The sequence below is a fragment of the Anser anser genome (assembly GCF_964211835.1).
Source record: "Anser anser genome assembly, chromosome: 20".
Taxonomy (NCBI): domain Eukaryota; kingdom Metazoa; phylum Chordata; class Aves; order Anseriformes; family Anatidae; genus Anser; species Anser anser.
The window spans coordinates 4,804,526-4,831,649 of record NC_139741.1 but is presented as its reverse complement, the minus strand read 5'-3'; the positions used below and the strand labels follow the sequence as shown (position 1 = coordinate 4,831,649).

General features: G+C 41.1%; 2 protein-coding genes across 4 annotated transcripts in view; one reads left to right on the top strand and one right to left on the bottom strand.

Annotated features, from left to right (window-relative positions):
• The window catches only part of NSRP1 (nuclear speckle splicing regulatory protein 1), a gene marked incomplete at both ends in the record, with an annotated part of 15,134 nt that extends 13,713 nt beyond the window's left edge, over window positions 1-1,421 (top strand). Inside the window, one exon of the mRNA XM_083806087.1 lies at window positions 383-1,421. Within this exon, the coding sequence (XP_083662213.1) occupies window positions 383-1,421 (1,039 nt within the window). The remainder of the gene's footprint in view (window positions 1-382) is intronic.
• SLC6A4 (solute carrier family 6 member 4) lies at window positions 934-27,124 on the bottom strand. 3 transcript variants are annotated; one of them, XM_083806438.1, is made up of 15 exons: window positions 26,825-27,122; window positions 20,386-20,502; window positions 18,926-19,538; window positions 18,100-18,234; window positions 17,111-17,330; window positions 16,546-16,684; window positions 16,030-16,164; window positions 14,033-14,136; window positions 13,175-13,302; window positions 12,972-13,084; window positions 12,075-12,206; window positions 10,870-10,969; window positions 10,396-10,496; window positions 7,865-8,032; window positions 934-7,117 (listed from the first exon to the last, which is right to left on the bottom strand). In XM_083806438.1, the coding sequence occupies exons 3-15, from the start codon at window positions 19,386-19,388 to the stop codon at window positions 7,043-7,045; spliced, it is 2,013 nt and encodes a 670-aa protein (XP_083662564.1). In that variant the 5' UTR covers window positions 19,389-19,538; window positions 20,386-20,502; window positions 26,825-27,122; the 3' UTR covers window positions 934-7,042. The 3 variants fall into 3 exon arrangements, with proteins under 3 accessions (XP_083662564.1, XP_083662563.1, XP_083662565.1); XM_083806437.1 differs by lacking the exon at window positions 20,386-20,502; XM_083806439.1 differs by lacking the exons at window positions 934-7,117; window positions 7,865-8,032; window positions 20,386-20,502 and adding an exon at window positions 8,042-9,827 and having other exon boundaries at window positions 26,825-27,124.

Sequence of the window (27,124 nt, the reverse complement as noted above, 5' to 3'; positions counted from 1 at the left end):
GCTTCTTCTTTGGACAATTATTTGGTATGAATAGAAGAATGAACACATAGGAAAAAACATGTAGCTTGCCAGAAAGCTTACACAAGAACACAAATCTCTGTTCTGTTCTTTAGAAGGAGACTGCAGATACTTAACCATACTCATTCTTTTAGATAAATTCATCAGCTTTCATTCACCAGTGAACCATATGCAGATTTTTAATAGAAATCATTTATGCTGGATTCCTGGAACCTGAACTACAGATAGATTTGCTTTCTTAGACTTCTCAGCAGCATCTTTTGTTTACAGTCTTGCTTAAGACCTGACCAGAAGTCAGTGTGTAGAAAAGTCTGAGACTTCAGGCCGTGTAATGTTTTTTTTCTTTTTTAACATAAAAATGTAGGATAAAGGAAGAAAAACCTAACACTAGTTATGATGAATCCGACCAAAGGAACAAAGGCCCACACGAAAGGCAAAGACTCAAGCCCCCTGCTAAGGAAGAGGATAATCCAGATGCTGATACCGACATAGGAAGTGATAGTAACGATGATGATAAGAGAAACAAGAATAGTAAAGTAAATTTGAAAAGGAAGAAAAGGAGAGACAGCTTTGTGAGCAGTGAAGAGGAGGCTAAACATCACAAGCACCAGAGGCATTCCAGGTCACCAAGTTCATCCAGTGTGGAGGAAGAGCTGCGCACAAAAGCCCAGACAAATCATCAGACAAAGAGGGGAGAGAGCAGATCAGACAGAAGGGGAAATGACGAACAATACAGAGAAAAAGATTACGAGAGAAGTAGGACCCATGAAAAGGATCACCACAGGGAAAAGGAAGAGCGACATAGACATGGGGATCATGCTACTAAAGATAATTACAGAAGGAGAGAAGAACAAGATGATAAACAAAGGGGGAAGGAAAGAAAAGAGAGGGAGGGACATGCAAGAGAATGGAGGAAGGCAAAAGAGAGAGAGGAGAAGTGTTCAGAAAAGGAACGAGAAAAAGAAAGAATAAGAAGTGGTAAAGATAGGTCCAATGATAGAGAGAAGGAGAGAGGAGAGAAATGCAGAGAAAAGGAAGATCATGTAAAGGATAGGAGAGAAAAATATGGTAGTGATGAAAAACACAGAGACGGGAGGGAAAACAGTCCCGCATCTTTTGGAAAAGTTGGAGAGACTGATTTGGAAATGGAGAGGAAGGGAAAAGAGAGAGAGGTGGATGAGAAGAGAAGCTCCAGCTCTAGACATTTGTCTGAGCAGAAACGTAAAGCTGAAGAAGAAGGGGAGAAAGAGGAGAAAGAACAAACACACAAAGCGTCTGAGAGCATGAGCAAATTTGCCAAACGGAGCAATGAAGAGACAGTCATGTCAGCAAGGGACCGCTATTTGGCAAGGCAAATGGCACGTGTCAGTGCCAAACCTTACATTGAGAAAGAAGAAGATTAACGCTGCTGTGGTGGACAAAAACAGTTGGTCTCTCAACCAAGAGGAAAATCCACTGCTGCATGGACTCGTGTACAGAAGTAAAAGTGTACCTTAGCTATTTATTCTTGGCTTTCATTTAAAAAAATTCTGTGTTCTATAACAGAAGAACATCTTTTGAAATGGATTAATGGATCAGTTGATACACACCCTTAGTCAGTTTATGCAGTCAAAGTATTAAATTTGTTTGAATCAATCCACCCTTGCCTGCAGTATCCTATCCCTGTTGTGTTTTATTTTTCATCTGAAGATTCTGGGAAGTTCTAGGAATGTTAAACAGCCTAAAGTGAAAATTCCTGCCCCAGGCAGCCCCTACTCCTCTCACCAGCTGAAGCAGAATGAGCTCTTTAAACTCATAATGCTTTAAGGCTCTCAGGCCTTACCAAGAGTTATCAGTGCCCAGAGATGCTCCCAAAAATAAGAAACATACCTGTAAAAGAGGAAGAAATGCCAGCAAAACAGCCCAAACAACAATCCAGGAGATGTCTGTATTTAGTATGATGTTCGGGAAGTTAAATGCATATTGACATACGGAATTTGTATATATGTGTGGGCTTTGGTTTTAGGGACCTGATGTACAGAAATACTTAAATAAAGTGTAAGATAAGTACTACATGTGATGTGTGGGTCTTTTTGAATGCTTGAGTTATTTTACTGGAAATAGCTTCATCTTTTTTTGTATGTGAAGTAAGATAAATGCATCCTTTTTCATGTATTGCAGTCATATTTGCTTGTTCTGATGGAGGTACTACTTTAGATTTGTCAGTCTGTCTGTTCAGGGGTTCATAAGCAAGAAATAAAGTTCTCTCCAAACTATAACTTGGTAAGTAGGGTATCTGGCAATGGTCATAGATTTTAGAATACGTTTTCAACAGTTTTCACAATGGTTTCTTTCACTTATTTTTCCAGTAAATCTATCACTTTTGTCTCATAATAACATGAACTAAAAATAATAAGTTTTTATAAGTGCCACAAAGATGATTTTGAACACTTAGATAATCAAAGTCGTTTTAAAGCAGTCCTAGTTTCAGAACAAAACCTATGACAATCAAATGTTTGTATGGGAAATAATAACCCTTGTTCCTGGCCAAGATTTTAAAATGTTGGACTGATATCTTTTTCTTTCCAGATTCCTTTAAATTATTTATTTTCAAAAAAACCCTTTTGATTTTCTAATTCTCTTACTTCAAAAAACTTCTGTGGTGCTTTCTCAAATATGACTTTCATAGCCCAGGTCTTGTGAGCTGATCATTTGCTGCTAAGACTGGGGAAACTTGAAATGTGTCATTTTAAGAAACTCATCAGGAAGGGCACACGGTATGATTCACTTAACTGCAGTAGTTTGTAGTAGGAAGAACAGCTGAGTCATTTGTGTTTTTGTGTCCTAGTTTTAGTAAATGCTGCCAAAACCTTTGGGCTCCTTTTTGACATGTTATAAAATAACGTATCTCAGAATAGAACCAATTGGAGTTTTGTTTGATCTGTATTTTCCCTTTTCCTTATGATACGCTTATGTTTTCTTTGGTGGGGAAATATGTTAGGCTTATAAATAGGAAACATATAAGTAGAAATATTTGTGTTTGACTAATCCTCTTTACAATTTTTTATTTAACTTTTCCCAGATGAAGCTCAAAAAAAAAATTTTGTTTTTACCTTGCCTTCTTACTTAAATCGAGTAGCTAAGCATTTATTCCAAGTGTGGATCGGTTTGGTTTTGATGTTCTGTCTAAACAAATGTCATGCACATTGTTTTTTTCTGTTGGAATAGAATGAAAGTGGAGTATTTAGCAGTGGAAAAGGTTCAGACAGCAAACGAAATACTCTGCTTTTTGTCAAAGAGGCCTTATTGGTGTAGTAAACTGGACTGCTTTTTCTTGGAATTGTTTTATCTTTGCTTTAAAAAACTGGGATCTGTTGTAGGCCAGCATGAAACTCCCCATTAGAGAGAGGCACAAGAGACATCTACAGTTGGATTATGAATATTAAATTTATTACAATAACAGTTTACAGTACAAGGCACATACTGATGACTTACAGTCAGCTTGCAACACTTGTAACTAAACAGCCGCATGAATTAATACAGATGCATCCGTGTACAAGGTGGAGGGAATGCCTAGTTCTGTACAGCTAAAACTCCAGCCTAATTCTCTGCTTGAAAGGCAAACGTGTTCCTAATTTACCAGTTTCAGTAACTCCTTTTTCACCATTCAGTATAGAGGGTGGGATATACTGGTGTGGTTGACAAGCAGAAGGTGAGTTGAAGAATTTGTTTGCCTCAAACAGTCTGAATTGCAGTGCAGCCCATATAGTATCAAAATGGGCTACCTGATAAATATTGGTTACTGCAAATGGTTTCAGGTGGATATGTAAAAGGAAGAAAAATCAATGATAAATATAAATGAAATCAAAATTGAGGGAAACTGAAGTACCTTGCAAAATCATTTTTTTTTTAGAATGAAAACATACATGTTTTTTATCTTTGTATTACTCATGAAAAGAAAGGCCTTTTAAATCTACTTCTTGAGGGCTTCCTTACCCCCCATTGGTTTATCCTGGTGAAAAAAGAATAAAAATGTAACATTACTAGTGATCTTCTGGATTGCCTACTTCTGAAAATATTTTCTCCTGTGACTTTACATGTCTGCTTTGCTTTTTGTATCTCTCTTCAAATATTTTTATAAGCTTTCATCTCTCACGGTACAGCTGTAGTCACAGTGCATTATTCTGATTTTTTCAACTGAGAAATTCAAGCTGAGAGAACTCGCCCAGTTTTACACTGTGACTGTAACAGGAATCTATATTAAGATCGGGGCTTTTTGGCTGAGTTCTAATCCACTAGAAAAAACTGGCATTTCTTGGGATGTTGCTCAGCATTCTGTGCTAAATCCACCCAGAAATTCAATGGCTGTTGTATTTTGGTGTCTTAATATGAACTAAAGATGCGTCTTTTGCCATTTCAAATGCTGTTACAAAGGAATAACATGTCAGTAGTATTGGACACTAAATAGCAGTGATTTCTGCAGTTACTATCCTGCAAATTATTCCATAATGTTCCCAATTTCAGTTTGTTTGCAAGGACTGAAAGAGAAACTTTGTCTTTCATGCAAATAATGCTTGTATTTAACTCAACCATTTCTGCTATACCATCACCTTTCTTAATAGAAGGTAGCAGAATGCCTGTTAAAAGAGACTTTTGCAAGTGGGCATACAAAAATGACTAAAAATTGGAACTGTAAGAGTTTAAAATATGTATTTATTTATGAGCCTAGCATGGAACAGAGTATCAGTTCTGGCAAGAAATACATCTGTAAGATATATCTATTGAAAATTCCCATTTAGGAGGTAAGATACCTAGCATTAGTTGAACACCAGTCTAAAGAATGGAGAAGCTGGGTGGGGTTTTCTCCTTTATTTCCCACACTTGATACATATGAGTACATCGTTCATTTTACATTGACATTTCATATGTATTTTTTCAATGGATGAACTCAAAACAGAAATGTTTATTTAAAAAAACAGTAATTTTCTGATTGGCAACTTGAAATCCAAATGCATTTTTATTATTAAACAGATTCTCAACCGTTTGTCTTTTCCTCACAATGAAGTCAGCTTTGGAAGTAGTTTTCAAATAGTCTTGAGGAGTACGCTTCAGAACTAGCCTGTGTGAGTAACCATCCAGTAAGACAGATTTATTATGTTTTTCTGGTGGCAATGCAAGAACCTACTCCCTTTTTTAAAATAGTGCAGGAGACTTATGTTTGTAGTTTGGAAAGAACCGTCATTGTCACTTTAAGTTATTTCCTGATTGGAAGTTGGGCTCGAGACCTAAAGGTAAGTGAAGTCAATAGCTGAGGTGTAGGAGGCATTCCTCCACGAGGTGTCTGCACACCTAAGCAGAAAAACACAACAGAAGCAAGAAAAATGGTTTCAAAAGGCAATTGCACCCTTGCTGCTTTCCTCTGACCAGGTAAGTTCTTTGTACTGATGTGAACTCTCCAGTGGGTTTCTTAATGCCTGCTGCTCTGAATGTGTACATGACATTGTTCCTTCTAGCAGTATGTTGCCTAAGTAGACCATGAAATACAAAAGAGACTTTTACGCTCTATTTTATTTTACTTTTCACAGATTGTTATAATCTATGCAGTAGAGTAAAAATACAATGTCTTTACATAAATGATGACTACTTAGGTTTGTCTAAATTTCCACGTAACTGCAGCAAAACTGTTGTCCTCCAGCTGACTGCAGTCAGTCTAAAGGGCAGTTCCTGTTGGAAGGCGTATGTACATACCTAGTAGGAAGAGATCAGTATGTGCATGGAAGTTAATTTGTGTATCAGTGCCTCAAAATTTAGTACAAATAGTTCTGATCAGAACCTGTCCTGCTGAACGTCTTGTTAAAAAAATGATCTCTTCTTCTTCGGGGTGAAAGCTAAATGTAATTCACACAAGAACAGGAGCTAGTAAATCCTCAGAGTAGGCTTGTGTGGTTTGTTAAACGTACCTTTGTCAGCCAGCCAAAAGGGTTGTTCTAAACTTTAGTTCTTTACTAGGAAACAATAGAAAAAGCTGCAGGCTCCAGCCAATTTTAGCTGTGGAATTGACTTTAAAAAATAAACAGATCTTTGAGAGTCCACTTTTTGGCATCTGAACCGCAAATAATTCATTGTTGGTATATAGTTTCCTTGGGAATAAACATTAGGTCTGTCAGTGCAATGATTTTTGCGAATATCTAGCTTATTTATGAAAACTTTAGAGTAAGTGCTAGCAACTTAAATACTGGCGAGGTAACCTGTGATATATTCTGCTTGATTGTGTCTCAAGGAAAGTGAAGCCTACATTGCAAAAATGGATTTTGTAGAATGTATTAAGCAAGAAACAATTAATAGAAACTGTTAAAATCTATGAAATGTGGGAAATGAAAAGGAGGATAAACGTTACCAAATGTGTGTGCTAACTCGTGCGGAGTGCTATATAGTGCTGCTCGGGATTGTTTCCTCGTCATCTCACGACTCCCCTACAAACCTAGGGTTTGCAGAATTTACTAGTATATTTTAGTTTATAAAACCCTGTGTTACTTGAGTAATATATGGCTATCGGAAATACTTTTGTATTTTTCACTGTAGTTTAAGCAATTAGAACCTTAGAAGCGAATACAACATTGCCCAGTACGAACGATCACATTGAGGAAAATACAGGGGTACTGCCACACACTTGCAATTCTAAGCCTAATCCCACCCGCTGACGCTCGTCCCACAGAGGCTTTGGCAGTCACGCAGGCTTTCAACCAGCCCCAGTGCCCACGCGTGGCGCAGTGGTATTCTCATGCACACAGACGTCCTTGCGTTTCCAGAACGAATTGGTCCCAGTCGGTTCAGTCTGGTTAGAAGTGCTCGGCAGATTTCATCGGATTGCTTGGATAAATGTGCTGGAGGCATCACGTTTCCAAATGCCCGTTGTCAGTGACAGAGCCTCCACTGAAAGCTCCTCCAGTTGTTATCTCAGCTGGAAACGTAATTCTTTGGGTGGGGAAGAGTATGGGGAAAGTTAGGTTTTCTGCTCCACCTCTCCCCCAGAACACAGGTTAGCTTAAACTGCATTCATGCGGATGTCTCCAATAGGAATTTCTGTAGCTGTTTCTGGAGTGATGCTTTTCAGAATACGCTGTTGCAAAGAAATCAGTATTAGAAGATGTTTTCATTTTATAGGTAATAAATAACACTAGCACCATTTGAAAAGGGATTTGTAATAAAAATTTGACTCTGGTTTGAGTTATGCCTCATCAGGTACAAGAAAAGGATGTTTCAGGGTTATGTTATCCTAGCACTATAAAACCATAAGGGGCTATAGAAATGCACAGTATTATTTATTAATTATTTGTAACAGATACAATTAAATCAGTTTGATAGCTGTCATGTTAATGCTTTAGGACTTCGATGTTTACGTGGGTACCGTGAGCTAGTTGAACATACTCTCTCAGAACTGGTATTTACATGAACTTATGAGAAATCCCCAAAATGTCATCACAGACTGTCATGGATTTATGTCAAAGAAATCTTACTAAGTGTGGGAGAGAAAAAGAAACTTGTTCTTGTAAGCACACCCAGGGGAACTGGTCTTCCACTGGCTCATGCACACATACGATGCTGTGTCATGTGTGATCTCTAGGGAAAGCTTCCAGTTCACCAGAGCTTAAAAAAAAATTAATTGATATGAATACGTATCTTAACCCCCTCAGTGAGACCTGGGAGACTTGTAAATCACTCAGAATGGGCAAAAGACAATTAGCTGTCAGCAGCCTAGGAACAAAACAGCCCAGGGCATCAAATCCTAGAAAAATTAACGTATAATACTTATAGATATCACCTCCTTCCTAACAGTCAAATAGAAACAACAGAGCCTACTGGATACCTCCTTCAGTGTTCCTGGAGTGACGATCAGCCGATAAACCATGTAGATCGGAATGCAGATGACAGAAGAGGTTCCTATGCAGTAACCCAACACTGTGGTCCAGTAGGGGTAATTATAATCAAAAAGTCGTAGCTCAGGAGGGTTGGACAGAAAGCTGCAAGTGACAAACTGAAAAAGAAACAGGAAACCACAAAAGAAACCACGCTTGTATACTTAAGGGGAAAAAAAAGAGAGAGATCGATACCAGTTTGTAGAATTTCATCCAGTTATCCTTGTATTGAGCCCTGCAGCTTGGTTCCTGCTAAAAGATCCCTTCCAGAAAGGCATCACCTGGATGTTAAGCCACCAGAAATGAAAACTGTGCTGTTTCCTTTAGCTACTTGCCTCGTATTTAACCATTATCAGTGTCAGTTCTGGTTTGCCTGAATTTAACCTGCAGCCCCGTATTGTTTTCCTTACGCCATTCTTCGCTGGGTTCGAGACCCTGCTCATGCTCTCTCAAATACCGTTAAAGTACTTACATATGGTAATCACAGCAGCCTCCCATTTCCTCTGTGATAGGATATTTTTTTTCCCATTTTTTTTCTGTTACTTACTTTCTACAAACTTAGCATATTTTCTGTGATATTCATCCACACAATTTTAGTTCTTCAGTAGCTTTTGCAAATGCTAATACTGGTTTGGATATGGTATTCTGCTGCCACCTGCACAAATGCTGTTAGATGGCTTTCCTGCGTGTAGTTTATGAATCCAAAGATCACAGCAGCCCTGACATGTACAGCTAGCCTGGAAATGAGGTCTGAAATTTCAGCTCTGAACATGGTTTTTATTTGCTCATTCAGTTGAATTCTACAATTATTGCAAGTGTCTACTCTGAAACAAGTGGGATGAGAAGTAATCCCTATTGTAGCAATTCAACAACTGCGTGGGAACAGGAAAAAAAAGTTAGGACTCATTTTAATTATTCCAACTGTGTTGTTCCTGTTGCTCTGCCCTCTTCCCTGCTTAAGACAGTTTAAGAATGATGCATTAAGATACGCTTCCCAACAGTTCATAACTCTTTCATATCCTCTGTGGTCATTTCCTTATTCTATAATCTGAGTGTGCTTTTTATTTTTATGTATAATCAAAATAAATGAGTGGATTTTTAAAGTTAAACAAACACTACAACTTCCGCAGATAGTGGTGTGCCTACACCCATTTTATTTTTGTCATTTTCATCAGCGAGCAACTTTCTTATGGGTTTAGGTCCCTAAGGAGGAAATTTAGGGAGTAAATCACTGTTGTGTGATTCTGGGATTGCCTGTCTTGAGCGAGGTTGTACTGCTTCAGGCTTCCTACAAAACGTGCCTGTTTTTTGGTGCTGCACTTAGGTCTTCCTCATCCCTTGTGTTCCCAGGCGGAAAAAAATAGATAGCTAAGTCTTACTCAGAATTTGATTCATCATCTTCACTCTGCACATCCTTCATGACTGAGAAGGTTCTTGTGAAACAACAAATACTTCGTAGCTGAACACTACGTGAATAATATTGGGACTGCCCTTGGAAGGATCTCTGACTCGGTTTTTCCAGATTATTATTAGAAGATAAGGATTCTGTCCTTAACATTTCCATTAAAATTTCCATAGAGAAATAACATGCTGCCTTCTGGGCTTTCCTTAGTTTGGTTTAGTTTCCGCAGCGAGGACTAATAGCTCTGCCTAGTAACCACATCACCAAAGCTGTTTGCTTCTGTTTATTTTACTGTTTTAGGATCACAAAGAGGACAGTAGTATAAAAATTATTTGTGGTGTAACGCTTTTATTTATAGTCTTTTTTTTCCTTCTTTTTCTATGGGTAATAAAATGAAAATCTGTTAAACATGCATTGATCATTACAACAGTGTTTTGAATTTGTTCTGTAGGTCTTAAATCTACGTTCGGTGCTCATAAACTCCATCTTGACCCGCTCTGCTCCCACTAAGGCTAGTGACAATAAAAGATAGCACGAACTAATTTTGGATCAGGAAATGAACACTTGATGTTAAAATGTTATCAATAATCCTGCCAGGTCAAACATTGGGACAGTATTTCCAATTCTGAAATGTAGATTTAGAAAGGCTGCAATTAACTGCTGTAAATGTTATATGGAGTACTCTAAGTGTCAGTCAGCAGTTACTGGGACAGTGTATTTACCTACCTTGGTTTTGCTCCCCAGACAGTATGTTTCCTCATCATTTTTATTTGCTGAGGCAAATATAAAGCAACAAAACAAAGTAATGTTTGTTCATGAGGGGGAAAGAAGAATTATTTATAACCTAGTCTTGTTTACCCAGCTCATCTACAAAAATCCTTAAAATTGTGGTTTAGTAGCAAGACCTTGCAGCATTGTATTAGGTTCTTCACTAATTGGGCATTTTGGGCTTAACAAAAATTGTTAATAAAGAACTTCACAAGCAAATTGTGTAAACTTTTAGAAGTCTAAGGAACTGCATTGTTCAATGATAATTTTCTTGTGCTGGATCCAAAAAGAAAAGCTATGAAGAAAACTCACCAAAAGGAAGATGGGGCTAATTGCTACCCAGCAAACTCGCCAGTACCAGCCTGGGGCAAAGCCGAGCATTTCCTTCACATCGTTGCAAAACTGCGTGATGCCTGTGGAGACAAGCAGCAGGAGTCGTGACAGCAGAAACATGTTTTTCCAAGTAGATGCATGCACAGCAAATCAATTCAGAACCCATCTTGAAATACTGTTTTGTTCCTGTAAGTCTTAACTACATTATTATTAATCCTTAATTATTCTGAATGATATCTCTTACTGTTTTTAGATGTCAGTGTATACATCTGTCAGAGACCAATCAGTAACAGTTCTCACAGATTTGGTAACTAGAGGGTCTGTGGGAGGTAAAAAAAAGGCAAACTTTTCCCTGAGATGACAGCGATCTTGCCTGCAGACACAGGAAACGCCGCTCCGCAGGAGCTCAGGAGTGCTCGTTAGCATTGTTTTGCCCCGTGGCAGCGGACGTACCGTAGAACCAGGCCACAGCAACTGCTTCCAGGAACACCACTGTCAGGACAGCTGGGCCGGTGGCGTACTCTTCAAACAGCTTCACCACATATGCGCCTCCCTGCGAAGGAGATCGTTTTAGCGGTGAACCAGCGATCCAGTGACGGGAATCCTGGAACGCTATTTTTTATTATTGTCTTCACCTGGACCAAAATATTCACAGATGTGTAAGTTCTGCTGTGGTGTGACCTGTGAAATCCCTGGCTGTGCTGCTGGTCTGTTCTGGCTCTGTGTGAACATACTCCACCAGTGCCATGCAGAAGAGCTAGAAAGCTGAAAATCTGCTGGCTGTTCTAGTTGGATTTTAATGCACAAATGAGGTTTATTGGGGTGTGATGGAGTGGTTTTTTGCATGCCCTCTGTGTCTTCTTTCTCCAACCTGAGTCATAGTTACAGAACAGGAAACAACTAGGGTGTTGCTTTGCTTTCCTTCCATTTGGGATGCCTAGAATCGGATGAAGGAGGAGGACATTGCGTCCCAGAGAGGAACTACGTCTGCAGTAAACTTTACTGTAAAATGCTTTGAATGAGAAGAGAGTTGTTAATGAGCAAGGGGAGTGAAGTGCGACAGGAAAGCCAAGTATTTTTTCCTTGTCCCTTATGATCATTGCATTCACAATTCAAAATTTAGCTTGTTGTGAAAACAAAATCCCACAGGCGATGAAGGGGTAATTAAGGTGTGACTGATGATGCTTTCCAGCTTGATTTGATGAGGAAGATCTGGGACATTCATTGGCAGAAATTTCTGGAGAGCAGTCCAGCAATAGTTACAGCAATCTCTAACATATTTTTTTAATCGTTCTTTTGAAAGTAACAAATCACAATATTTTTAAACACGGAGGTTTGGAGAGTGAGAAGTAGACCACGTATGCAAACTGGATGCATCTCTGCTTGCTGATTTAGCAGTTGGGGCAGCAGCTGCATCATTTGTGATTTGTGGCATGTTAGGGTTTTGCTGAATTGCAATACAATTGTTTCACAACACATTTTCTAGTGAGAAATACTGTTCGCATTCATTACAAATACAGGTTTCTAACGCGTAAAGAAAACAGGCGAGAGATTTAATCCGACTTCCTAAATCTGTTTTAAAAAAAATACTCTCTCTCCAAGTCGTCATTTGCAGAAAACTGCCAGTAAGGAAAGCTGAGGAGGGGTAAAATACTTACAAATGTCAGGGTTGCTAATGAGCCCAAAAAGCAAATGATGATCAGACCAAGGACAAACAATTCCCTGCGTTTGCTCCAGACATGAGGGAATTCATCCAGTACTCCAGTAATCACTCCTTCTAGTCCTGCAAACTGAAAAATCAATGGAAAATAGCGGACAGTTTTACCAGGAAGAGGAGTTTTAGATGATTGAAACACTGGTGCTTTATCCTGCCTGTAGAGTTGGTACAACTGCTGTTCAGACAGACTTTCTTCAGAATTTTTTAACTCTTTAGGGCAGGGATTTAGTCTTCCCTCATCAGTAAGAAGTGCCTGTCACCCAGAGGAAGCACTACAAGGAGTAAGCTACTGATAAGACTGCGACCAAGACAGTGCAGCCAACTGAGTTCAGCCTTCCTGGAAGGTGCTGATTCACAATCTGTAAAAACAGGCTTACGTAGCAAATTTTTAGAACATCCTTTTTGTAGTGCTGTTGAGAAGGCCTTCACTAGTTCCCACCTTTTAAATCCAGTTAGCATGGAAAAAAAAATCCAGAATTTACTAATTGACTTATAAATTTACAAGTACAGAAGAGAAGGAACCTGTAAGGCTGCGTTCAACCAGGAGCTTGTGAATCAAGTGCTTCAGCCCTGTTCCCAGGTCTCTCACTATTTATCACAGTGACTTTGACAAATCATTTAATTTTATTTTGGCCTCAGTTTCTCCAACATCGAAATTAGAGGAAGAGCTGCTGTCTCACAGAAAGTGCATGGAGATGCCAGTCTTGCTTTAGAGCCCTTTGGTGACAGCACCATTGTTGTAATTCTGCTTCTGGTGTTTGCTGGGGTAAGGCCATCATACACCCAATGCCATTCATGCACCTCTTCAGATCTGCTTTCTTAGATCTTGTCTACTCACCGTGCTGTCTAATCCCAGCGTGAGTAACATCAGGAAAAATATGATGGCAAAGAAAGTTGAAGCAGGCATGTTTGCAATGGCCTCGGCGTAGGTAATGAAGAGCAGACTGGGTCCTGGTGTAGGAATTAGAGGTAAGTGTTAGCACAGTGCAAATACATTCTCTTAGAAGAAGTTGGAGAGATCTGTACAAAAAGTTAGCCTACCAGTGTCTTTGGCAACTTCTGATACATCTTCATTCCTCATCTCAGCCATGTATCCCAGCACAGTGAAAATGACAAATCCAGACACAAAACTAGTCATGCAGTTCACGGTACTGGTAACCAGAGCGTCTCTGCAACAGAAGACCTAACTCATGTCAGGGAATCGGCGTCTGATGGGAAGGGTAATTTACTACCAGATGGGGTGAGTTACTCATCTGAACAGAGTCCTACAGAAACTAGGGGAATGCGGTGAAAAGAACTATGAGTGCATTTTGGAAAACAAACAAACAGCAACAAAGCTACTTCTCAGTGCTTTTCCTAAGGAAGAACTTCGAACAGGTTATAACATTAGTCTGGCACAGGATTAAATGCTGGATTTATGCTTACAGAAATACCGGACTTCTAAAAGGATTGGAATTACTATAGGAATATTAAAGAGTGGAGGAGGAATGTATTTAATTGTATAAATAGCAGTTTTTAAGAAAACAAGGAAACAACTACAAATCGCCTTTCAGCTCAAGACTTAAAGTCATATCCATACCGACTGCTGAGAATAAGTAATTGTAATCTGATTGTTTGTCAGAGGACTGTGCCATTTTCTTTTGGCACATTTCTACATCTAAGCTTCCTTGCTCTAATTGATAGAGATTCTCTCTTTTGGGGTAGGCAAACAGAGAGAAAACTGTTTTAGATTACAGAATCTTTGAATAAGGACTTTTGTTCTGTTACAGCACTGTCTGATTTATGTGTACACAGGTTTGGCAATTCAGTGTCTTTCACCAGCACCGTGTTTCTTTTTCATTAATACAAGCACTTATATATATATACTTAATTTTACATATAGAATAAGTTAGAACTCACTGGTAGCAGTTGTTATGGAACTTGTTGTAGCTGGCATAAGCCAATAAGACCCCAAAACCTGGACCAAGGGAGAAAAAAATCTGAGCTGCTGCATCCACCCAAACCTGAAAAACAGTGAAGTCAAGAAGAAATGACGTGAAACAGACTGAATGAGTTTGGCAGATTCACAATATCACTTAGCCATACAAAATTGTGTTTCACTACTCTGACTGTATTCTAGTCCTGATCCAAGAAGTATTTTGTTAAAAGAGTATGTTGGAATATGAATTGTTTTTTAGATTTGAGACAGGTACTAACATCCACTATAGTTTTCATGCCTTTGCTATGCTTGTGTTCATTGGTGATGTAATTAGGATTTATTTCAAGGAATTTACCATGGATAAAATGTTACTGTATTTCTTTATACGCTGTTTTAAGTACTCATTTCTGACAGTATCTTAGATTAGTTCACAGTGGTTTGCCTGTAATCAGATTAACGTAGCTTTTGGAATGTATATAAAACTCTCTGTCCGTGATTTCATGGTGGGCTTGGCCACCTTTCTTCCTCCAAATCTCGTGTGCTGTGGAGCAGTCTGGGGTTTGGCTGTGAGTCCTCTGGGATAAGCAGTAGATGATCGCTGCCTATATTTTTCCTCGACACATTAAAATACATGTGACAGTGTGGGTGCAGTTCTAGTTCGAAGGACTCAATACAGCTTTGTTGTAGCCATGACAGATGCAAGTGTGATGATCTTGTTATGAAAAGCCTGTTGTACTTGAAAAGTGGCCACAGCCTTAGCGAGTAGTGTTCCTAAAGTACTAATATCAGCTCTCTTTCTGAAGGTGAAAGCCCGCATTCGTCTCTCCTCTTTTGATTGAAGGCTGGAGTTCATTACAACTCATTTCTCATACTCTCTTCCATCGCGTGAGGCCATCCCGTATCAGCCACAGACAGAACTCTGTCATCGTCCAGCACACACAGATTGCGATCTGCTGTCCTCACTTCAGATACATCCAATACAATATCAATGCCCTTTATTGCTTTTTCAGAAGATGTGGTCCCTTATTGGAGATGCTGCTTTATCAGAGACTGGTGTCTTTTCATTTCCTCTTCATTCAAAACTCTCCATATCAGCTGGGCAGTGGCAGACTTGCAAACATTGGAATTTTTTATCTTTGTATTTGTGGTATTTATTGCTTTGGGGGTTTTCCCTCACCCTCCCCACTAGAGACTTTCATAAGCAGCGGAGTGAGCGCAGCCTTGAGCCTGATGGACTGCTTGTCATCCCCTGAGCTCAAAGCTAAATCAGATACTGGAAGGGGTTTTTGTGGTTAGCTCAGTATTGTCCTCATCCCTCCTTTCTTTCAGAACTTTGGGTGTGTACGCAGGCCTAACTGACCTCTTCCTTCTCCAGAGCACTCGCACGTATCCACTGATCACTGAGTCGTGTGTTAGCTGGCAGCTGGAGACTCCTTGGGCTTTTCTGCCAGCGGCTGTCACCGGTTGGAGATCTTAAGTTTCAGCTCTGGTAACTGCACTTTAAGTACGGGTAATTGGAGCCACTGCTGGGCGGGGGAAGTCTGCCAGTTTCTCCCCTCCCGGGCAGAAAACCTGCGGCTAATCCAGATGTTAGGGTTTAGTAAAATTAGTTTGCTCAGTGTGACTGCTGTAGGTAAAGAACTGTGTTGCAGTGTAGCAGGGATCATAACAGCTTCTTGCTCGATGCCAGGCTGCTCGCCATTCCCTAATAGCTCGAGTTAAACTGATGGTGGGCTTAAGTAGCAGAATAGAACCAGGAAACCTGTCTAATCTTAAAAACAAAACAAAAAGCCACTATATAATTATGGAAAGAATAGCATGACTGTTTAAACAAAAGCATGAAGTCAGGCTTTTGAGTCCAAACTAAGACGTGTGTGTAATCATGCTCAATGCTGGGAGTAGGCACTAAAGTTTATACATGCTGATATCCATGCTGCGTGGCTGAAAGTGAATCCCTGCCCTTTTATAATGCTTTTACCTCAGTGGCCAGGAGTTTCTGCCAGTCAGGTTTCAGGTAGTAGAGGACACCTCTCCAGGCTCCGGGCAGAGTTGCACCTCTCACTAGCAGGATAAAGAGGATGATGTATGGGAATGTGGCAGTCACCCACACCACCTGCGAGGGGAACATGAAGGTAGCGTTTGCCATGGGTAGAAAATTAACAGATGGTAAGAAGTTAAACAATTGATAACTCTTAGCATTTATAGCATCTTCATGTGAACTTCTCAAAAGTTCTGTGAATGGGCAGTTGGCACATAAATACCCATGCTTTCTCTGGGCAGGGTTGCTCTTGTCCACAGAAAGGTGGCGTAATTACTTGGTGGTGTATTACTTGGGTAACAGTTGCAGTCACTGCGGTAAGAGCTTCCCGAATACACGAGGCCATAACCCCTGCCGTGAAGGCAGTCTGGGATAATTCTGTCGTGTCAATTGGCTCCTTTAGAACTGCTGCTAGGCTATACTGTACCAAGTGATTTGTCTTGCTTTTGCATTCACCTTGCCAGATGTTTTGACCCCTTTCCAGATGCTGAAGTATACAATGGTGAAGATTAACAATAAACAGAGGGTCAATTGCCAGCTAATGCCCCCCAGGTCATCCAGCCCATTGGACCTATGCACCTGTAGAACTTGGCGGCTGAAAGAGGAAAGAAAAACACAGTGTAGATATTTTTGTAACAAATACTTATGTTCAGTATGCTTTGAGCAGTCCCATACTGTGGTCTGAGCATTACAGGTAGTCCTGAGGCCTTGATAAGTAGCCTTCGGAGTTATATCATTTGGGATTTTTTTAATTACAAGCTTGACATTTGTGGTAAACCACTGATGATAAATGATAAGTGTTGACAGCTGATAAAGGCCAGAAAATTGCGAACCTCTGATCTAAAATACAGAGCACCCTCCCACACACCCTAAGCATACATACCCCTACAAGTATTTGATTATCTGAATACTTTAGAAAAGAATACTCTTGCTAAACACCCCTGCTCCCCCTCCAAAGAAAACCTTGCTACGTGTTCCACCGTTCTGTCTGATATTACTGTCCTCACTTACATGCACTTACGTATAAAATTCTTCTGCAGGAGAGATGGAGTACAGGGTCCAGCTGACATTGTCCTTGCTAAAGTAGTTCGTGCAATTGCCTGTGTTCCAGGCGTTTGTGCAGCTGGTCCACGGCAGCTCCGTCGTGAAGGAGGACACGAGGTAGTAAAAGGCCCACGCCATAATGGTGTTGTAGTAGGAGGCCACGTAAAGATCAATTATACAGATGGCAAAGCCGATTCCTAGTAAGGTAGGAAATAATTCCAGGAAGCGAGTGAGTTTTGGGCCACAGAAAAGAAGGAATTGTTTATTCACATCAACTACAGTTAGTAATTGTATAAGGCAGTTCTGCAGGAGGCACACATGCCCTGTCCTGTGTCTGCCACACTGGAATTTCTTGTGGCTTCGGAAACACTCAGGCTCTGATTCTAAAAAAGCATTCTTAGTCAAGACAAAATACGCTTAAATAGTTTGTTTCATCTGCTCTTAAAATGTGGAATTTAGAAACTGCCATCTTGTACTCCCAGAGGGGAAAAAAAAAAAGACCAGAGCTCTAGCAAGAGTAACAAGCATGTAGAATAGGTCTTTCTATTCTAAAAGACTGCAAACAGGGACTCATTTCCTTGTATCTTTGAAACAGAAGTAGTGGATCTTTCTTCTTTCTTGTTTTTAATTTTGGGTTCAGTAATATTATAATTATTTTAGTAACTAATTTTTTGCTTGTTTGTTTGTTTTGTTTTTTTCAAGCTTGGGTCAGACAAAATGGACTGGCCTCTCTGTAGTCAATCGGAGAGTTGCACGTCACGTGTATGTGAGAGCACAGGCACACACCTACAGATATGTACATAAAGTCTTATGAAAGCTTTCTTTGTAAAGCCAGAATCTTGTGTTGAACTAGCCTTACTTTGCTCTATGTGATTTTCAGATTTTTTTCTCAGAAACGTCATCTTTATAGAAAAATCTTTCAGTTATTCAGAAAGTTCGTAGTAATTTTCCATTTCCCTTCATTACCTTTGAAAATGGGACATATTTTTCTCCAGATTGAGATGCACCCGTTCCTGTGGTACTGTCCTAACGCTAGTTCCATATAGAAGAGAGGAATACCTCCAAAGATGGCCATGATTGTGTACGGAATGAGGAATGCTCCTGCAAGAAAGCAAGCAGATGGTTACAGTTCTTCATAGGACTTCTCGTCCACCAGTACCAACACTCCATAAACAGAGTTCTTCCTATCCCCCAGGGACAATGCATATCCCCTCCCAAGCCAGTGTGCCATGCTGAATTATCCTGGGATTTCTCAGCAGGGTAACTGCGCAGCAGTGTGAATGCAAAGCAGCACTCAGGCCAGGCTTCTCACATTTCTGTAGCGAGTATAGGTGGGGTTCACAAAGACCTTACTGCTTCTGTGATGGATACAATTGTGAGATATAGACAAAAATAATTAACTTCAGTAGAATGCCTGCGTACATCAGGGAGGCAAAAGTCCTTGCTGTCCTAGCTCTCCGTGATTAGATTTGTGTTTTGGCTGAAATGTCAGTGAGTCTGTCCTAGTGTTCCTGGTGAGTGTTTTGACACATCTGTTTATGTGGTTGTAGATAGCCCTTGGGCAGGGCTTGGGTGTCTTCTCCTGCAAGGTTGTTCTGCACCTAACCAGCTTTCAGTTTCTAGTTGTACTGATTTTTTATATCCTACCCTATCCCGTTGCTTAGGTTTTTCCGTCTGCTCGAAAAGTATTTTCCCCTTACTCATTTGTCGTGTATGGTATTAAAATGAGCCGCTAAACTCATTCATTTCTAAGCAAGGATGTTAAAAACAACATATAGAACCGGTCACTGACCTCCTCCGTTTTGATAGCATATGTAAGGAAATCTCCACACGTTTCCCAGATCCACTGCATACCCGATGACAGAGAGTAGAAAGTCAATTTTTTTGCTCCAGGTCTCTCTGTCTTCCAGCTCCATCAGCTGCTGCTGGCCCTCAGCTCTGCAGGTGGTGGAGGTGGTGGTCGTGGTGGTGGTCGTGGCTGCGGGGGCAGTGCACTGGGCATCTTCCACCCCTCCCATCCCATTGCAAGGACCAGAGCTCTGAACCCCTGAGTAGCCATTTGAGATCGGAGCTGCCTCCTCCTTATCTCCCTGGCTGGGATGGACTTTGTTCCCATCCTCCACTAGCCGCAGGGCAGATTTAGGGTTCCTGATCAGAAGTTCGTTCTCTCTGCAGTCATCTTCTTCATTGCAGCCTGAGACATCTTTCTTGGAAGTCAGCAGCTGAGTCTCATTGCTCGTTGCCTTTTTTTCCATTTTTCCGAGCTTTGTCCTGCTCAGTTGCAGAGGGACAGCAGCACGGCCGCGTGGCTTCTTTTCCCACGCTTTTGTTTCCACTGTATTCCCAATGCTCTTAGAATTCCCCCTCCATTTTTAAATCCATCAGACTGAAGGCACGGACACCATCTAAGAAATGAAAAATAGTTTTAAAAAATCTGTTACTGGGCTTACTGATGCTGGTAATTTCATGTTACCAGCACTTGTAACAGGTTCTGAGATTAAATTACTTTTGGAAATAATTAACCACCACAGCACGCAATGTGATATTTAGCAGATAATCCATTCAGGATGTACCAGCAAAACTCTCAGCTGTGTACGGAGAAAGGAAAGAAGCAATCATCCTCTCCTACAGCTGCAGGTGGTGTACCTGGCTTATAACAGATCTAGCAAATCTGTTATATCCAGCAGATTTGCTGGATTTTATGCATTGTGGGGCAACTCGCAGGCAGTCACAGTCCTGCTGTCTTCTGGTACCGAGTTGTACCGAGCTGGTACCGAGCACTGGTTTCACACACCAGGAGGTTATGGGACTCCCATTTTGCACACATCAGGGCGGAGTGTACTGTTTGGTTTGTGTTTGCTTTTTCGTAAGTTCATACTGTGATTTCTACCATTAATTTTTAGATTCATCCAGTATTAAGAGAGCAGAATTAATTAAACAAATACTTAGATAACAATGGATATACAAGTTACATTTTATGACCGTATTTCTTTAGAAATCCCACTGTGTCTGCCACGTTTAGAAGCAGATCCGGAAGGCTTAAATGAAAGTTTAGAAAAGTATTTAAATGCCAGTGCTTTTGCATCAGCTAACTTTTAACGTTCAGTCAGTTCTAATAACAAGGGAAAAAAAAGACCGGGAGTCTTCAGTCTGATTGTTTTGAGTCAGTAAGAACTAGCATTGGGGTCTACATAGGACAAAATTTGTCTCCCATTTTATTTAACTCCTCGCAGAAATAAAGGCATCTCTCACTCTCTTCGGGTCTGCTCACGCCGTGGTTCCAGCCCTGGGAAGGGCACCGGGTGCTGCTCCTGAGGGACTGCCTGCTGCCAGCAAAAACCCAGGCACTGAGCAAATCCCTGGCTTTACCTGAGGAATGCAGGGGAAACCAGTCATTCAGAAATGAAAAAGAGATCAATTAACTTTTCTTTGAGAATATAAAAAGAACAGAAAAAGGACCGTGATTCCTCTGGTCACGTTCTGTTTTCTGCTCGTTTGTTAGGTAGTGTGAATGCCCAGCTGCCCTTAATGAAATGTCGGAATAGGAGCTGAGCCTTGGTGCTGCACATGCACTAACCTTGCTCTATGGCTAGGAAAGTGTCAAGCAAGCCGTGATACCCCCACATACTAAATGATGATAATTACAACTCATTTTCCCTTTTCGAAGCATTTTGTACCGCAGTAAATATCAGTGCAACATCCTGAGCACAAGGATAAGCATTATTTCACTTTCAACTGCTGGAAAAACTAGAGCAGCAAGGGTATAATATTTGCTCATCGCTAGAGGTTGCTCACTGCCAGAGCTATTAAAACTCACGTCTTTTGCCAGCGTTCAGTTTTGTAAAAAGACAGTTTGCTAAGGCTCTTCCTAAACAAGCAAGCAGAAGGAAAGTTATCCGGTTGCAGGGGATGTTCTCCAGCGAGAAGTCCCTCGAAGGTATTTTTGTAACTGCCAGAGACCTCTCGTTTGTTCCCGCTTACTTTCTGTGCTCACCGTGATAATGTTCTTTTCATCACACAGCAAGCAGTGTATAACAGTGCATAATTCCTACAATTGCAGCACTTTGCTACTATTAGTTAATCATCCACAAAGACCGAAACATCTTCAGGGTTCCAGAGAAAAATACTACGGCAAAGAAGAGTAATTTCTGTTTTACCTGCAAGACTATAAAACCTGAGTGTCTTTGGAGTCCGAAACCTTCCACATGTCCTGAAAGAGCTTGTGCTGCCACTGGTAGCAACATGAAAATCCTAGGAAAAGCCACAGCCAATCCTTCTCTCCATCGTGGACAGAGCATGTTAAGTGTAAGATAGGGATATGGAAAAGTAACCTGAGCCCTTCTGGACTTTATACCTCTTACTCATAAGTGGGAAAGCAGTAAAGGATGTTGATTTAACTTCATTATCTTGTGAGACTGAATTTTCCACACCTGAGAATTAAGCATTTACTGTATTTATAAAACATTTTGCTTCCGCACATAGACACTTCTTGGCACATTCCTGCCGAGGAAAGATTGTTGAAGATATCGTTGGTTTCCTGGATCTGTGACAAGGTCGTTGTCTTACCCAAATGTAAGCTCCTTTTGCAGAACACAGGAGAGGAATATCACATCACTTTACATAGCTAGGTAGAATTTTCAGTAGTTTGAGCCTCAAGTTTGCAAAACGACTTGTGCGCTTTGAGGGGCTTTAGCTGGAATTTGAACTATTTCTTTCTGAAAGTGAATTACAGCTCGTCAGCTACCATGGGAAATCTCTGCAGTGAGACTCCAGAGCTATGCAGTAGTGTTCACAGAAGCAGAGTTGGCACATGAAAACACACCCATAAGGTTTCATTATCCAGTTAAAAAAAAAAAAAAAAAGCAGGAGAATGTAGAATGTAATTTATTATTTTATTTTTTTCTTGCAACTGCTACAAACAGTGGCGAAAGTGGCAGAAGTAGAGCCCTTGGAGTTGAGAAGTACTCTAGGATTATTAGGGACAATCGCCAGGAGAAAATTATGCTATTAGTGAAGGATTTTGCCCAGCCCAGCCTCCATTTAATTACACGTGCCCATCTCCCTGCAGGACCTAGTGTTACACGCCTTTAGAGCGGATGATGTAAGGAATGGCAATTTAGTACGGATTTTTGATCTGAGCTGTTGCAAAGGTTGTGCTTACATAAATTCATCTTGGCTTCTTATCACCAACCTAGTTAGCTGAAGATAAAAAGAAAAAAGTCAAAAAAAAGAAAGAAAGCTGTGCCTTTTTTGTTTTGTAAGTGTGACTTTGCTCTTTTTGGCTGTCTTTTTTCTTTTGTTTTGCAAGTGTGACCTTGCTCTTTTGGAGACCCTTCGTGCCTGAGGCTTTTCTCCCTCTGGTGCCCCTGCTGTCCTGTGGGCAGCTGTCCCTGTGCTGCCAGCTGTCCTGTCCCCTCCTTGAGCCAGGAGATCCAGGGAGAGAGCCACAGCTCTGCCCTGGGCTCACAGCTCTGCCTCACCCGATGGGAGCGCTAGGATGGAGAACCCAAGCCGTGTGCTTCTTGGGGCTTGGCTGCAGCCACCAACGCATAGGGCAAATATTAAATAAATTGTAATTTTTGGTTACTCCTACACAGAGCTGAATTTCAGCCAGCCCTGTAGCTGCACAAACTCAGCTCCTTTGCCTCTACCAGAGCAGTCCTAGAGGAGCATCCCTGGCCTGGGGTCCGGTTCCTTTCCGAGCAGGGAGCCTCGGAGTTGTCTCATTGCCTTGTTTTATTTCTGGAGGCATGCAGTGACCTCTCGTGGCAATGTGGGAATCCCTTTCCTTTAATGCGCTGCCGTGCAATGGAATAAATCTTCCCAGCACTTCGATACAAAATGATTTTCCCATCCTCTGTATATTTAAAGGACAAACTTGATTTTCATGTGCCTAGGGGACTAAAACAATCAGGCTGAGGTGCAGCAAATACCCGATGCTCCAAGGGAGGCAAAACTTGATGTCGCCTGGTGAACACTTTGGTGGCGGCAGCACCAGGCTTCTTCAGGCGTGTTCCTGTTGTGCACCACTGCAGCAATCGTTACTGGCCTCCCAGTGATCAAATACATTGTGATTCGCACAGTTGCAAATGTATATTTGCATACATTTCGCTTTGAACAAATTATTTTCCTTTTTAATGTGCTATTTTTTTTTAAAGCAGCGCTCGCCGAGTACCAGCCACCGCCTGGGTTGCAGCTGCGCTCCCGTGGTGAAGCTCCCCCTCTTGCCACCAGTGCCAGCGCTCCAGCTGCACTGTTTCTGGCCGGTTTCATGCTAGCACCTGCAAAAAATTAAACGGCTCGGAACTCTTAAGACAAAAAGTTAATCTGTGCTGTTGGCAAACAGCATTGAACGTTGAGATGATTTCTGCTAACCTGACCTACATCTCACTGCCATCACCCAGTACTGACGAGCGTTGCGATCGTGCAGCTGCTGCAGTGCACGTTACGCCCTGCAACGAAGTCGCAGGTCACACAGGCAGTCGCATATAGATGGAAGGAGCCCAAGGAAACCCTTTTGTCTAGAAGATGACACAAGAGGTTTGTGTGACAAGAGAGAAGTCAGGTATCCCCCCAGAAAAAGGCTGTCTTGTTTGCCGCTGGTCCTACTCTGCCTTTTTGCATGGGGGAGGTTTGTGACTGGGATGGCAGGGGGAACCTTGTAAAAGCTGGTCCTTTTCCTGTGCTCTTGGGGGTCAGGGAGTCAGGGAGTGCCTGTTTTGCTGCCGTGTGGTGTGGAGGAGTATAGAGGCTTCATATTTATCCTGATTTTGCACAGGCCGGGAGTAACCCTTTAATCAAATTATTACGGGACAGCCTAGATGCTCCTGTACTGTAGGGAGCTGTTAGAAAATAAAAAAGTAAGAAAAAAAAAAAGAAAATATCGGCCATTTAAATGTTGAAACTAGACTGCACTACATTGCAATGAATTTTACCTGGTTTGTCATTGATGAGTCTCATTTAGAGTTCATAACTCAAAAAAATAGTAACTTATGCTTTTGAATACGTTCACATGTACTTATTTCATCAAAAATAAAGGAGTACCAAGAACATCCTTTTCTATTAACTTGTTTCCGTGAGGTGAGCTGGTAGGAAGTGTGACAGATTGTATTTCGGGTTTCAAAAACTGATATTCATTAATACATAACAAGATGATACATCAATGTTACGTGCAAAGCAGATTTAAGCCCATGTGTAAAGCACAACAACTGAGAAATGAGCTCTTCAGGTGCTTTTTTTTTTTTTTTGGTTTGCTTCTCCAGTCTGTTTTAAAAGAATCAAAACTGGTTTGGGATAAGGAGTGATCAAAACATGCTGAAATTAATGGATCCGGTGAATTTTTTCCATACATTGCAGGTCTTGCACTTCTGCACATCACTGTGATGTTTATTTTAGAAGAAATTTACAGTATGTAGGTAGCAAACTGGGCCTGTATATGAACACTTGCACTCCTCCAAGGGCTGGCTCCCATTCTCATTAAAGGAGAGTAGAACTGTACTCGACCAGCAGTCCCCCTGAGACAATGACCCTTCTGGGGGAATAAAAGGCTGCTTAGGCAGGAGCAGCCCAAGGAGTGAGCTCTCCAGTTAACTCGTGTGTGCCCAGATAAGGCTTAGTATAGGTAAGATGTGGAAATCGTTCTGGAAACAACGGTTCTGGGGGAGTATCGACTTGTACTGTGAGGCTTACGGCATCACCTTGCCCATGTTTCGGTCTGAAATTCAAGAGTCAGCAGAAAAGAGAGATTTTACCTGGAGAAATGTGTGGAGAAGAGAGGTGCGGTATAGGAGTGGGAATGCTGCCAAGCTGAGGACAGTTATTTAAAGAGCAGAGAGAGGGGAGGAAAATGCATTTTTATTGGCTTGAGAGTGTCCACATGGAGTGCAAGGAAACAGATAAGCTTGGAGGGAATGATATTCCTTTTGTAGTCTTCCTCGAATTATTTATATCAGCTTGGAGGAAGGGCTGTAAAACAGCAAATGTCACCAAAGGAACAGGGCACTGCTCCGTGATATAACTGCATAGGCACGTTAGTCTGCACAGTGCTTCAAGTAAAAGACCCGTTTGCACACTCGGAAGTCACAGACTGGCTGCACGTATATGCCAGCATACACACACACAGCATTGGAATGGTTTTGTCTGAAGAAAGCAAAGAAACAGCCACCAGATGATGCTTCACTGAAGGACGCTTGCTAATGGCTGTCTCCAAGACACAGCCCCTTTATTCAGGCTCCCAGCTCTACCTAAGTGCTTTGTGAAACACCCATCCCGTGGACGGCTCCCTTATGTCGTGTCAGTTCTAAAAGCCACGAACTGCCAGCTCAACAGAGCTGCAGGAACTCAGTTTTGGAAAAGAGCTAAAATGTTAGCATGAGAGGGGACCCCGGGATTCAGAGTGAACGTTTCTTTCAGCTTCTAATGCTGTTTCTAATGAAAAGTCAGCAGTTTATAGTTCCTTGGACGGAAACAGGAAAGAGCTTAAATACACTGCACATTTCCATGTGTGGGAATAGCTTAGGGTTTTTATTAAATTTCCAGTTTGGAGTCAGTTCTTGTTAATTTGTAGAACCATTTGAAATTCACCACTCTGTTCGGTTACCAAACAGTCCCACAGCGGTCACTTGCCAAGTTCCCGAAGTACTCTCCAGGACAATTATGATCAATTCACTCATCAAAAGCACAGAAGATGACGCCTAGCTGCGTGAGAGCCTTCCTGTTAAAATGCCTGACAGCCAACAGCCCACATTTACAAAATGTCACAAACCTCCAGAGCATCCAGAGGCATTAAATGCACTTTCCTTTCCTTCCCAGGCTCTCTTGACACAACAAAAGTGACTATTTATATGGCCAGTTACACTGCATTCCTCACTTCAACTTCTGTCTTACTTGGACTGACCCAGCAAGCCAGTTTCAGCAGTAAACATGATTGACTGTACATATATTTATGTACAGATTTATTACTTATAATAAACCTGTCCCATTGAGCTAGATAATTTACTGTGCTGGCACAGTTTGCCTTTTAAAATACAATTTAATTTGGTTAATAAAGTTTACCATTTTAAAGTAAATGATTTGCAATGATTTTTTGCTTCAGTTTCTGCTTCTTTTCTCCATTTTTCATTATAGTTCATTTTAATTTTGGTAAACTTTATATAAACCCTGCTTTAATAATGCAATTATGCGGACTGCCAAGACTCTAAGATTTCAGACTGTCACAACATGTTCAGCTACAGGCATTTGACTCCCAACATTCGTAATTGCTGGACAAGTGCCTGAACGAGACAGAGAAAGGCATATAACAGCAGGAAAGCAAACAAAAGCATAAAAATAAATAAATAAATAAATAAAAGACAAAGTAAACTTTCACCAAAAATTAATACATCATTGTGTTTTTGTTTTCCATAGCTTTGCTAGATGTCCTTTTTCCCCAGTGTTTTAGAAATCACTCTAAGACCTTAAAAGTTAACTTTAAAACGAAGCAATTAATACATTCATAGGACTGAAAGTGTCATCAGCATTTCAGGCTTTACAGCCAAAGTGGAAAGAGGCAAGGAGAAGTTAAGGAACCTCTGGTGTCTGCTTGCTTCGGAAGGTAGGCTCTGCTGACAGCCTTCCAGGAGTCCGTCCGAATTTCACAAAGTACTTTAGGTAGCTGCGTGTGAAAAAACAAAATCGTAAAGTCTTTTGTTACCTGTCTTTCGGCCGGGTTTGAAGCGCTTTCCCTGGAGTTATCCAAGCTGGAGGAACCTTCACCCACATTTACTGCAGCGGCTCGGGAACGCAGCCTGTGGGCAACTCAGCATCTTGGGGAGGTTTTTGTACACCAGTCCCCCTCACATGGTCTGATTTCCAGATAATCTGCTGCCAAAGAGCTCTTTAAGAATTTTTGCGTCACTTTAGTCAAATAAACTTTATGTTTCACCAGGGCTGCAGCTCAGTTTTTCTCCTAGAGGTGGGTGGCTACATTTGTGTGTTCCGATCGCTTCAAAAG